The 12,790-nt window shown below is 48.8% G+C and overlaps 1 protein-coding gene across 10 annotated transcripts in view; it reads left to right on the plus strand.

The window, feature by feature from the left end:
* Nucleotides 1-12,790, plus strand: part of syne1b (spectrin repeat containing, nuclear envelope 1b) — a 504,959-nt gene that overhangs the window by 163,342 nt on the left and 328,827 nt on the right. For all 10 annotated transcript variants that reach the window (XM_059648367.1, XM_059648370.1, XM_059648364.1 and 7 more), the window contains 7 exons: nucleotides 3,626-3,802; nucleotides 4,338-4,478; nucleotides 5,488-5,648; nucleotides 8,469-8,619; nucleotides 8,744-8,971; nucleotides 10,579-10,677; nucleotides 12,173-12,360. In XM_059648367.1, coding sequence (XP_059504350.1) covers nucleotides 3,626-3,802; nucleotides 4,338-4,478; nucleotides 5,488-5,648; nucleotides 8,469-8,619; nucleotides 8,744-8,971; nucleotides 10,579-10,677; nucleotides 12,173-12,360 — 1,145 coding nt within the window. The remainder of the gene's footprint in view (nucleotides 1-3,625; nucleotides 3,803-4,337; nucleotides 4,479-5,487; nucleotides 5,649-8,468; nucleotides 8,620-8,743; nucleotides 8,972-10,578; nucleotides 10,678-12,172; nucleotides 12,361-12,790) is intronic.

Here is a 12,790-nt window from a genome sequence, read left to right on the forward strand (position 1 = left end):
CCCTGTGACAGTACAACGCTCCCTTAATGCTGACCCTGTGACAGTACAACGCTCCCTTAATGCTGACCCTGTGACAGTACAACGCTCCCTTAATGCTGACCCTGTGACAGTACAACGCTCCCTTAATGCTGACCCTGTGACAGTACAACGCTCCCTTAATGCTGACCCTGTGACAGTACAACGCTCCCTTAATGCTGACCCTGTGACAGTGCAGCGCTCCCTTAATGCTGACCCTGTGACAATGCAGTGCTCCCTTAATGCTGACCCTGTGACAGTGCAGTGCTCCCTTAATGCTGACCCTGTGACAGTGCAGCGCTCCCTTAATGCTGACCCTGTGACAGTGCAGTGCTCCCTTAATGCTGACCCTGTGACAGTACAACTCTCCCTTAATGCTGACCCTGTGACAGTGCAGTGCTCCCTTAATGCTGACCCTGTGACAGTACAACGCTCCCTTAATGCTGACCCTGTGACAGTACAACGCTCCCTTAATGCTGACCCTGTGACAGTACAACGCTCCCTTAATGCTGACCCTGTGACAGTGCGGCGCTCCCTTAACACTGACCCTGTGACAGTACAACGCTCCCTTAATGCTGACCCTGTGACAGTGCAGTGCTCCCTTAATGCTGACCCTGTGACAGTGCAGTGCTCCCTTAATGCTGACCCTGTGACAGTGCAGCGCTCCCTTAATGCTGACCCTGTGACAGTACAACGCTCCCTTAATGCTGACCCTGTGACAGTACAACGCTCCCTTAATGCTGACCCTGTGACAGTGCAGTGCTCCCTTAATGCTGACCCTGTGACAGTGCAGTGCTCCCTTAATGCTGACCCTGTGACAGTACAACGCTCCCTTAATGCTGACCCTGTGACAGTGCAGCGCTCCCTTAATGCTGACCCTGTGACAGTACAACGCTCCCTTAATGCTGACCCTGTGACAGTACAACGCTCCCTTAATGCTGACCCTGTGACAGTACAACGCTCCCTTAATGCTGACCCTGTGACAGTGCAGTGCTCCCTTAATGCTGACCCTGTGACAGTGCAGCGCTCCCTTAATGCTGACCCTGTGACAGTGCAACGCTCCCTTAATGCTGACCCTGTGACAGTGCAACGCTCCCTTAATGCTGACCCTGTGACAGTGCAGCGCTCCCTTAATGCTGACCCTGTGACAGTGCAACGCTCCCTTAACACTGACCCTGTGACAGTGCAACGCTCCCTTAATGCTGACCCTGTGACAGTGCAGTGCTCCCTTAATGCTGACCCTGTGACAGTGCAGTGCTCCCTTAATGCTGACCCTGTGACAGTACAACGCTCCCTTAATGCTGACCCTGTGACAGTGCAGTGCTCCCTTAATGCTGACCCTGTGACAGTACAACGCTCCCTTAATGCTGACCCTGTGACAGTGCAGTGCTCCCTTAATGCTGACCCTGTGACAGTACAACGCTCCCTTAATGCTGACCCTGTGACAGTACAACGCTCCCTTAATGCTGACCCTGTGACAGTACAACGCTCCCTTAATGCTGACCCTGTGACAGTACAACGCTCCCTTAATGCTGACCCTGTGACAGTACAACGCTCCCTTAATGCTGACCCTGTGACAGTACAACGCTCCCTTAATGCTGACCCTGTGACAGTGCAGCGCTCCCTTAATGCTGACCCTGTGACAATGCAGTGCTCCCTTAATGCTGACCCTGTGACAGTGCAGCGCTCCCTTAATGCTGACCCTGTGACAGTGCAGTGCTCCCTTAATGCTGACCCTGTGACAGTGCAGTGCTCCCTTAATGCTGACCCTGTGACAGTACAACTCTCCCTTAATGCTGACCCTGTGACAGTGCAGTGCTCCCTTAATGCTGACCCTGTGACAGTACAACGCTCCCTTAATGCTGACCCTGTGACAGTGCAGTGCTCCCTTAATGCTGACCCTGTGACAGTGCAGTGCTCCCTTAATGCTGACCCTGTGACAGTGCAGCGCTCCCTTAATGCTGACCCTGTGACAGTGCAGCGCTCCCTTAATGCTGACCCTGTGACAGTACAACGCTCCCTTAATGCTGACCCTGTGACAGTACAACGCTCCCTTAATGCTGACCCTGTGACAGTACAACGCTCCCTTAATGCTGACCCTGTGACAGTGCAGTGCTCCCTTAATGCTGACCCTGTGACAGTGCAGCGCTCCCTTAATGCTGACCCTGTGACAGTGCAACGCTCCCTTAATGCTGACCCTGTGACAGTGCAACGCTCCCTTAATGCTGACCCTGTGACAGTGCAACGCTCCCTTAATGCTGACCCTGTGACAGTGCAACGCTCCCTTAATGCTGACCCTGTGACAGTGCAGCGCTCCCTTAATGCTGACCCTGTGACAGTACAACGCTCCCTTAATGCTGACCCTGTGACAGTGCAGTGCTCCCTTAATGCTGACCCTGTGACAGTGCAGTGCTCCCTTAATGCTGACCCTGTGACAGTGCAGTGCTCCCTTAATGCTGACCCTGTGACAGTGCAGTGCTCCCCTAATGCTGACCCTGTGACAGTGCAGTGCTCCCTTAATGCTGACCCTGTGACAGTACAACGCTCCCTTAATGCTGACCCTGTGACAATGCAGTGCTCCCTTAATGCTGACCCTGTGACAGTGCAGTGCTCCCTTAATGCTGACCCTGTGACAGTGCAGTGCTCCCCTAATGCTGACCCTGTGACAGTGCAGTGCTCCCTTAATGCTGTCCCTCCGACAGTGTGACACTACCTTAGTCCTGCCCTCACATGCACCTCCGCCCAGACCCTCATACCACGATGCTTGACAATATTGAGAGGGGAGACTGCAGTTAACAGGGCCAATAGTGACAGGGAATGTACATTTCTACACTGGAAACAGAACGAACCATCCCTTGGAATTAGTAATCAACTTTGGCTTTTCATGATGAGTGAGCCTGAAGCCAGTTGTTTTGAGATTTGATTATCATTCACCACTGCTGCAATGGAAGCTGAACCAGGCCACTTGTGGTTGTAAGTACCTCACAGCCTTTCGTTACGTGGCACATCTGCTCATTTCCAAAACACAAATGCAAGTGTTTTATTATTGTCGATCTCCATCCTGGCTCAGCCCAGCTGCTGTAAAAACTCCCATCTATGTTCATAGAACCTCCAAACATGACCCTTCTCAATGCTGCCCTGCCAGTGTCCAATCTTTCACTCTCTGTGAGCTGCAGCTCATCTGAACCTCCGCTAACTCTCAGCAAAACCTGTTCACCCATTGCTCCTGTTCCCGCTGCCCTATCCTTATTCCGGGTCCAGAATTGCATCCATTTTCAACATTCTCTGCCTTGTTTTCAAGTCCTTTTGATCGGCTTAAACTGCCCAACCCTGTTCCTCCCCATTCAAGTTTGCACAAGCCTTCAATACACCTGCGTTCCTCGAATGACGATATCTTGTACAAACTTCACATCCCTGTCCCTGCTTGGCCATCCATGCCTTAATCTTCCTGGTCCTGTGCTCTGGAACGTCCTGCCTTCCTATTGGACGTGCTAATATCTCCTGCCACTGATTGGGCTTGATTCGGTTCCTGTGAGTCTGGAAGGGTTTTATTGGTGCCGATGGCAATATCTGAATTCACTGACAGTCAAGGCTGTTGTTGAATCCGCAGCAACGAGCAAAACAGCTTGAGGCGAGGAGACGCGACCTGCAGCAGCTCCTGGCCCGTGGGAGGGAGTTGCAGCCAGCTGCTGAGCTCTCTATGTCCTCCCGGGAAGAACTGCAGAGCCAGGAGGCAGCCCTCCAGGCTATCAAGAGAGCAATGGACAAAGAAGAGAGAGAACTGGAGGTAAAGACTGGTCCTGGGTCCTGGCAAGCTGGGGCAGTGCGGGGAATAGGGAGACCGCCGGGGATCCCACGCATTTACTGCCCCTTGTCCCCGGGGGTTGTTGGGTTTGAGAGACCCAGGGGTGGTAGGCATTGCAGGTGGAGGGAGTGGGGGTCGAAGTTGTCTTGGATAGCACGCAATGCCTTGAGAGCCAGTCAATACATCCCATTCTGTCTCGAGCAGGTGGTGCAGGGGTTTTGGGGCAATCAGGAGGGGAGTCACGTGTGGCAGATGTCGCAGCTTCTGAGCTGTCTCTGTAGTGAGGATGTCTCAGCCAGCTGATTTTCTGGTCCCTGGGTGATGCTCTGCTGAAGGATTCTAGGGGAATAGGCACTGAGTCTCTGCTGATAGGCCCAGGAGGGAGAGTAGATGTTCCCCATTGACAGTCAGCCACGGGTGTCGCTTGCTGATGGCAGAACCGGCCGTGTTGTGGTGGGATCCAACAGCAGGGAGTGAAGAGAGAGAGTTGACATGTTGCTTTTACCTTGTGCTGAAGGAGACACTAAATCGATGGCAGCGTTTCGAAGAGGAGAAGGAGGAGCTGACGGAATTCCTGAACCGAGCTGGAATGGGCACAGATTACGATCGCTTGTTTAGCAGCCTGGAGAGCCTCAGCTCAGAGCTTGAGCAAGCAAAGGTGGGAGCTCACAGCCCGGCATCTTAGCGTCGTCCTTTACTAATTCTTTCATGGGTTGTGAGTGCCACTGGCCGGGTCAGATTTGCCACCCTTGAACTGAGTGGCTTGCTTTACCATTTCTGAAGGGGTCATCCAGATTCCTGTGGGTTTGGAGTCACATGTGGGCTGCAGTGGGTGAGGGTGACAGATTTCCTTCTCCAAAGGACAGTCATGTTGTTGAGAAAGCACCCATTTTGTCAAAGCTTCAACTGAAGGTGTCTTCCTTTTCAGAAATATTCAAGTCCTGTACCAGCGAATAGAGGACACTAGTGAGTCAGAATGTTTCTTTACAGAAGATCCTATCAGTGACCCCATTGTGGGGACCACCATTACAGTGCGTAGCTGCCAATTCCACCCTTTTATGAACTGCACTGTAAATTCCACCAATTGGCATGGTGCGATTTGACCATTGGGATTATTATCCACTCGATGTTACTCCTGACCCACCATCTCCGCACATAGTCTTGGATACTGTAGAGATATAGAAGTCAATTGGTACAGCTTAAATAAACACACAAATATCTTCAAAATGATGCGCTTCAACTATATTCCTTTTTGCTGGCAATGAAAAATTGTAAGGATTTCTATGATATCTTGGAAATTTGTCCTTCGCACAATTCTACTGAGCAGCGCGGTGGCTCAGTGCTTAGCACTGCTGCCTCACAGCACCAGGGAGCTGGATTCGATTCCAGCCTCAGGTGACTGACTGTGTGGAGTTTGCACACTCTCCCCGTGTCTGCATGGTTTTGCTCCCACAGCACCAAAGATGTGTAGGTTATGGTGTACTAAATTGTCTAGGACTGTGTAGGTTAGGTGGATTAACCATGGGAAGTGCAGGGTTCCAGGGATGACTGTGGGTGGGATTGTGTTTGGATCGACAGTGCAGGCTGAAAGGGATTTGGTAATTCTTTGAAGCTCTTGTGCAGTGTGTGCTGATTCCTAATGGTCCTTACATTGCTTGTGCACACAGGCCTCTTGCAGAGACAGTGAAGATAAGGCAGCCCAGGCTGAGGGCCTCTTACAGACATTGGAAAACCTGAGAGTGGGTCCAAACAGCAAACAGTCCCTGCAGCAACAGTCCGGAACGCTGAGAGACAAGGCTGTAACTGTCCGAGCTAAGCTGCAAAGCAAGTATGTGATTGTGCTTTTTATCATTAATTTTCATCAAGTTGTTGCTTGAGTTATCCAGCTCAATCAACCCTCCACTTGAGAAGTCATCTTAGTTACACGTTTCCTTCCTAATCCTATGTCCCTTCATTCCCTATCCCCTTCAACCACCTATTGAACCTATTCATAATTGTTCACATCATCTCAGCCCCACTCAGCCACCAGCTTCTTAATACAACCCAGATTCATGGCCCTAGTGTGTAAAAACTATAGTTTCTGTCATAGATCTCTTGGTTTTGTGATAAATGCCCTCTGTTTATAGGGAAATTAATCTTAAGAGATTGCATTTGGTCAAGTGAGAATACATCACCAAAATCACAGGGTGCCTTAAATTTAGCAGGAGTAACTTTCTATTGCCCATTATAGGATTAGCGTTTTAGCCCATTGCTGTGTCTGAGTTCTGACATATTAATTCATTGGTGTCCATGATGGAAGCCGACGATTTCATCTCTCTCTCACACACACACACACACAGACACACACACACACACACACACACACACACACACACACACACACACACACACACACACACACACGTTAACTCCAAAAGCTAACTAATGTCTTTCAATAAAGTGTGGAGCTGGATGAACACAGCAGGCCAAGCAGCATCTCAGGAGCACAAAAGCTGACGTTTCGGGCCTAGACCCTTCATCAAAGAGGGGGATGTGGAGAGGGTTCTAGAATAAGTAGGGAGAGAGGGGGAGGCGGACCAAAGATGAAGAGAAAAGAAGATAGGTGGAGAGGAGAGTATAGGTGGGGAGGTAGGGAGGGGATAGGTCAGTCCAGGAAAGACGGACAGGTCAAGGAGGTGGGATGAGGTTAGTAGGTAGGAAATGGAGGTGCGGCTAGAGGTGGGAGGAAGGGATGGGTGAGAGGAAGATCAGGTTAAGGAGGCGGGGACAGGCTGGGCTGGTTTTGGGATGCAGTGGTGGGGGGTGGGGGGGGGGGTGGGGGGGTGGGGGGGGGCGAAACGAACTGGGCATCATCTTCATCCTCCGACATTTCCGCCATCTACAATCTGACCCCACCACCCAAGACATTTTTCCATCCCCACCCTTGTCTGCCTTCCGGAGAGACCACTCTCTCCGCGACTCTCTTGTTCGCTCCACACTCTCCTCCAACCCCACCACACCCGGCACCTTCCCCTGCAACCGCAGGAAGTGCTACACTTGCCCCCACACCTCCTCCCTCACCCCCATCCCAGGCCCCAAGATGACTTTCCATCTTAAGCAGAGGTTCACCTGCACATCTGCCAATGTGGTATACTGTATCCATTGCACCTGGTGTGGCTTCCTCTACATTGGGGAAACCGAGCGGAGGCTTCGGGACCGCTTTGCAGAACACCTCCGCTCGATTCGCAACAAACAACTGCACCTCCCAGTCGTGAATCATTTCAATTCCCCCTCCCATTCCTCAGACGACATGTCCATCATGGGCCTCCTGCACTGCCACAATGATGCCACCCGAAGGTTGCAGGAACAGCAACTCATATTCCTCTTGGGAACCCTGCAGCCCAATGGTATCAATGTGGACTTCACCAGCTTCAAAATCTCCCCTTGCCCCACTGCATCCCAAAACCAGCCCAGTTCATCCCCTCCCCTCACTGCATCACACAACCAGCCCAGCTTGTCCCCTCCACACCCCCCCACTGCATCCCCAAACCAGCCCAGCCTGTCTCTGCCTCCCTAACCTGTTCTTCCTCTCACCCATCCCTTCCTCCCACCTCAAGCTGCATCTCCATTTCCTACCTACTAACCTCATCCCACCTCCTTGACTTGTCCGTCTTCCCTGGACTGACCTATCCCCTCCCTACCTCCCCACCTATACTCTCCTCTCCACCTATCTTCTTTTCTCTCTATCTTCGGTCCGCCTCCCCCTCTCTCCCTATTTATTCCTGAACCCTTTCTCCATCCCCCTCTCTGATGAAGGGTCTAGGCCGGAAACGTCAGCTTTTGTGCTCCTGAGATGCTGCTTGGCCTGCTGTGTTCATCCAGCTTCACACTTTGTTATCTTGGATTCTCCAGCATCTGCAGTTCCCATTATCTCTAATGTCTTTCAATGTTTCCTTTGTCTTGCTGTAAAACCGCACACTATAAACATGCTTCTATTCACAGTCCAGGAGGGACATATGAGTTAGCATCACATTTCTGGAAAGACTGACCTACTTAATTATTTAATCTTCTCACAAAAATAGACTTACATCCATATGTCGCTAGGTTAAAATCTGAACTCAAAAGAAAGTGCTATTAATATATATATATAAATCATGTAAATTTAGCACAACTGTAATGTAGGAAAACCTCATAAAACAGGATACAGAAGGAGTGATGAAGGTTGTATTTTAATGAGCATTTTAAAGGAAAAGAGAGAGATGGAGACAGTTAGGGAATTCTAGAGCTCAGGCCCTAGATGGTGAAAAGAACACTTGCCAGGAACAGTGGTGTTCTCAGAAGGTTGTTGGGTTGTAGCTCATTGCTGCGATAAGGAGGGATCATGAAGGGAAATTAACACTGGGGTGAAAATTGTAAGATCAATGTAGTCAGGAGCTGAGAGCCGGTGTGACAATTATCCGATATCTACCCCTACAATAACTAACCTGGGGATTTGACATTGTGCCCATTGTCAAACTCACTTTCACATATTTCCACACCTCCACTTCTTCAGTCATTCCTCTGTGCAACGACTGATCATCGAGGTGAGGTGAGATCTGAAGAACTGAGAAGCTTGTTTATTTTACATGATCGATTCTGATTTCACTGACACCTTCCTACTTTACTGCAGTGTGAAACATCTGGAAGAGGTCAGGGCTCTGTGGGCGAGCTTATTAGCAAGGTTCGAGCCTTTGGGCCACTGGATGGTTGAGAAACAGAAAGATTTGAAAGATGTAGAGGCGTTGTCGCTCCCACTGGAGGAGAAGCTTTCCAAAGTTAAGGTGCGTTGGTAACTTGGAGCAACATTCCCTTTCAACTTTGAACCCTGAACAAAGGGAGGTGGCAAAGTATAGCTTCTACTCCAAGGGGATAGACAACCAACTAATGTTTGCTGTTGACTCGCAGCTTCTTGTTAATGCCGTGGTCTCAAAGTCCAAAGAGGTTAAGAGCTTGGAAGAGGAGTCCCAGAACCTGGCCCAGTTCGTCACCTCCGGTGAGATTGCTCGTGTCAAGGTACGGTTGACCCAAATATCCAGGCAGTGGGAAGATCTCCATCAACGCGCTCAGGAGGTGGGCAGTGAAGTGCAGAACCGCGTCTCCCTGCAACAAAAGCATGAAGAGGGCCTCAAGAAGGTACTGCGCTCTAACGTCGCTCAGTCAGCTTGTGATTTCGAGCTATGAGAGAGGCTTTGTGTGTTGTTGCTGGATGCTGAGCATCTTTAGCTTCGGAGGGGACAGTACCCTGGGGTGACGTGGTGGCTCAGTGGTTAGCACAACTGCCTCACAGCACCGGGGACCTGGGTTCAATTCCCGTGTCTGTGTGGAGTATGCACATTCTCTCTGTCTGTGTGGATTTCCTCCCACCGTCCAAAGATGTGCAGGCTGCATGGATTTGCCAGGCTAAATTGTCTGTAGTGTGCAGCTTAGGTTTTGATTTGATTTATTTTATTGTCATGTATACTCAAGCACAAAAGTACAGGAGTACAATGAAAAATGTATAATGTTGCCACACAAGGCACATCCTAGGTACAAGTAGCTGGTACAGAATGTTAAGAACAAGGGAGAAAGGAAGGACAGAGTTAAAAGGAAGGTTAACCATGGGAAATGCATGGTTACAGGGATAGGGTAGGGGATTGGCCTGGGTGGGATGCTCTTCAGAGGGTCAGTGTGGACTCAGTGGTCCAAATGGCCTGCTTCCACGTTGTAGGCATTCTATGATTCTAATACCCCTAACTTTTCGATAAAGTTAGAAAAGGAAACTGATTTTTCCTTCTTAAAAATGTATTCATTGATAATTGGCTGATACCGGGTATGGAGGGACTGTCTCATGAGGAGAGATTGAGTAGTTTGGGCCTGTACTCATTAGAATATAGAGGAATGAGTGACAATGTTATTGAAATGTGCTAAAGTGACCTGACAAGTTGTTCCCCCTGGTGGGAGACCCCTGCACCAGACAGCATCATCTCAGAGTGAGGAATCACTCATTTAAGGCAGCAAAGAGGAGGAATTTCTGGTCTTCGAGGGTAATGAATTTGTAAAATTCTACACTACAAAGACTGTCAAAGCTGCATTCAAGGCTGAGATTGACAGATTTTTAATCACTAAGGGAACCAAAGGTTATGGGGAGAAGGCAGTAAAGTAGAGATGAGGGGAGGTGATACCCTAGTGGTATTATTGCTGGACTGCTATTCCAAAGACCCTGGGTTCAAATCCCACCATGACAGAGAGTGGAATTTGAATTCATGAAATATCTGGAATTAAAATTCCCCTGGTGACTGTGAATCCATTGCTGATTGTCAGCGGGAGCCCCATCTGGTACACTAATGCCCCTTAGAGAATAAAACTGCCATCCTTAGTTGGTGACTCCAGAACCACAGCAATGTGGTTGACATTCAACTGCCCTCTGGGCAATTAGGGATGGGTAATAAATGCTGGCCTAGCCAACAATGCTCCCACCTTGTGAATGAATTAAAAAAGAAACCAGATCAGCCACGATCTTGTTGAATGGAGGAGCAGAGTTGCTGGACTGAATGGCCTACCTCTGCTCCTACACCTTACGGTCACTGATTATGCATTCTGCACGTGCACAGTTGAGGCGTAGATGTGAAACTGTACAGAAAGGTGAGGTTGTGTAAAAAGTCTTTGTCTTCTGTAAATCAATCCTTAAAATCTTGCTTTATTCGATCAAAAAGCGCAAGCGATTTTATATTTGTTTCGTTTGTGTTTTCACCCCTTCTCAGGTCCAGCAAACACTGGCAGAGGTGGAGGCCACATTGATGGAGAAAACCAACAAATGCTCCTCAGCAGAAGAGGCTAACCGGCTGTTACAGGCACACCAGGTATTGAGGGCTATGATCGGCTTGGCTCACCCAGAGCCAGGGATTAGGCTGTCGCCGGGAATGGCCTGGACACAAAAGTGACAGATACAAGTCTTTGTGACAAAATAATTTGGAAAGAAGCTTGCAAGAGATCACCCAAATTTTTACATAGAATCCTTAAAATATGGTAGCAGGCAATTCGGCCTATCCAGTCCCTGACCCCCTGAAGGGCATCCCATCCAATGTTACCCCATTCCTGTATTTCCCACGGCTGATCCACCTAGCCTGCATAACCCTGAACACTACGGGCAATTTAAGCAAGGCCAGTCTGCCACATATGTGCATAGAAGGTCATAGAATTCCTACAGTGTGGAAGCAGGCTGTTCAGCCCATCAAATCCACATCAATCCTTTGAAGAACAGCCCTCCCAGACTGACCACCCTACACTACCCCTGACACTCCTGCATTTCCCATGGCTAATCCACCTAGCCTGTACATCCCTGGACTCTATGGTCAATTTAACATGGCCAGTCTATCTAACCTGCACATCTTTGGACTGCAGGAGGAAACCCTCACAGACACAGGGAGAACATGCAACCTCCACACAGATGGTCAGCCAGGGGCGGGATTGAACCCAGGTTCCTGGTGCTGTGAGGTATCAGTACTAACCACCGTGCTTCCCCAAACATCAATAGATATAAATCACTGGTTGAGAGATAATGAGCTTCATTATTGATTTACAGGGATGGGGCATCACTGGCTGGATCAGCATTTATTACCCATCCCCTAGCTGTGCTGGAGAATGTGGTGGGTGAGGTAACCTCTTAAACTGCTGCAAATGTCTGCATATGAAGTGAAGGAGCTGCTGTTTATTGTCCATATCATTTGGGATGTTTTTTGTATAACGGAAACCAAAAACATTAAACATTAATTCTATTTTCACATTTGTACTTCTCTTTATGGAATATCTCTAATCCAGCTGAGTGAATGCAGCTAAACCCTTTGATACTGTATTTTGAAGATGCGGTATTTTTATTCAGATTCTCCTTCCGCACTTGAATAATTTAGCAGTCCTACTGGAGGTTGCTGCCCACTTAAAACCCACTTTTGCACATCAATAAAAGATGTGGCTGTTGCATTACAAAATATAAAGGTCTGTTCTGGCTCTTTTCCTGTCGACTAATTTTCACGTTTGCTCTATCTGTGCACCTGCACTTCACTGTGCCTTGGCGAATGGAGTCGGGGGAATTTTAAATTTCAGTGCTGATCTAATGTCGGTAAAGGGCTGAATTTTCAATTATTTTGATCTCAACATGGGCTTTACCTTCTTTCAAATCCTTCCACTTGTAAAGGTTCCCTCTGATTTCATATTTCACCACATTTCTGCTGTTCCATCACACAGAAGTAATTGTGATCTAAATTCTGCCGTGGGAAATGTCCATGGAAAATGCGCAATCCATGGAAGGTGTTGTTATTTTTATTGGAAGTGATTTTCCCTTGGTCCGCTCTGCTGCAGGAGTTCTGTCAGACCATCGACCAGATAAGAACCCCAATGGCATCACTCTCGACAACTGTCCGCAGAGTCAGCAACAGGGACGAAGCTGCTCAGGAACTGAATACCCTGCAACAAAAGTACGAGAGGGTGCAAGATCAGGCCAAGGAAGTACAGGTGGTGCTGGAAGATCTGCTGTCTCTCTGGCAGAAGTATGTAACCCTGTCAAATTCTCAAGTAATGTCATTGTTAGAGCTTCTGTCAAGAATTACGAACATAGATATCACACACACGCACGAACACACATCCCTCACCAATGCACACTTTTTTCACACACACACGTCTCATCGACACACTTTTCTCACACACACACCTCTTAAATGCGCACTCATGCACCTATCTCTGATTCACCCATTCACACCCATCCTGCCCATTCACTCACCTCTAACCTCACACTTTTCATACACATTATACCTCATCTACACATTCTCTCTCTCTCTCTCTCACACACACACACTCACACACACACATGTTTGCACTCTCTCACACATATACATAAGCACACAAAAACTAGGTGACTGTTTTGTAGTCATGTGTCCCAGCTGACAGTTTGATTCTTCCCCCTCTGTTACTGAAATCATT

This window comes from Stegostoma tigrinum, chromosome 9 (genome assembly GCF_030684315.1).
Source record: "Stegostoma tigrinum isolate sSteTig4 chromosome 9, sSteTig4.hap1, whole genome shotgun sequence".
Classification (NCBI taxonomy): Eukaryota; Metazoa; Chordata; class Chondrichthyes; order Orectolobiformes; family Stegostomatidae; genus Stegostoma; species Stegostoma tigrinum.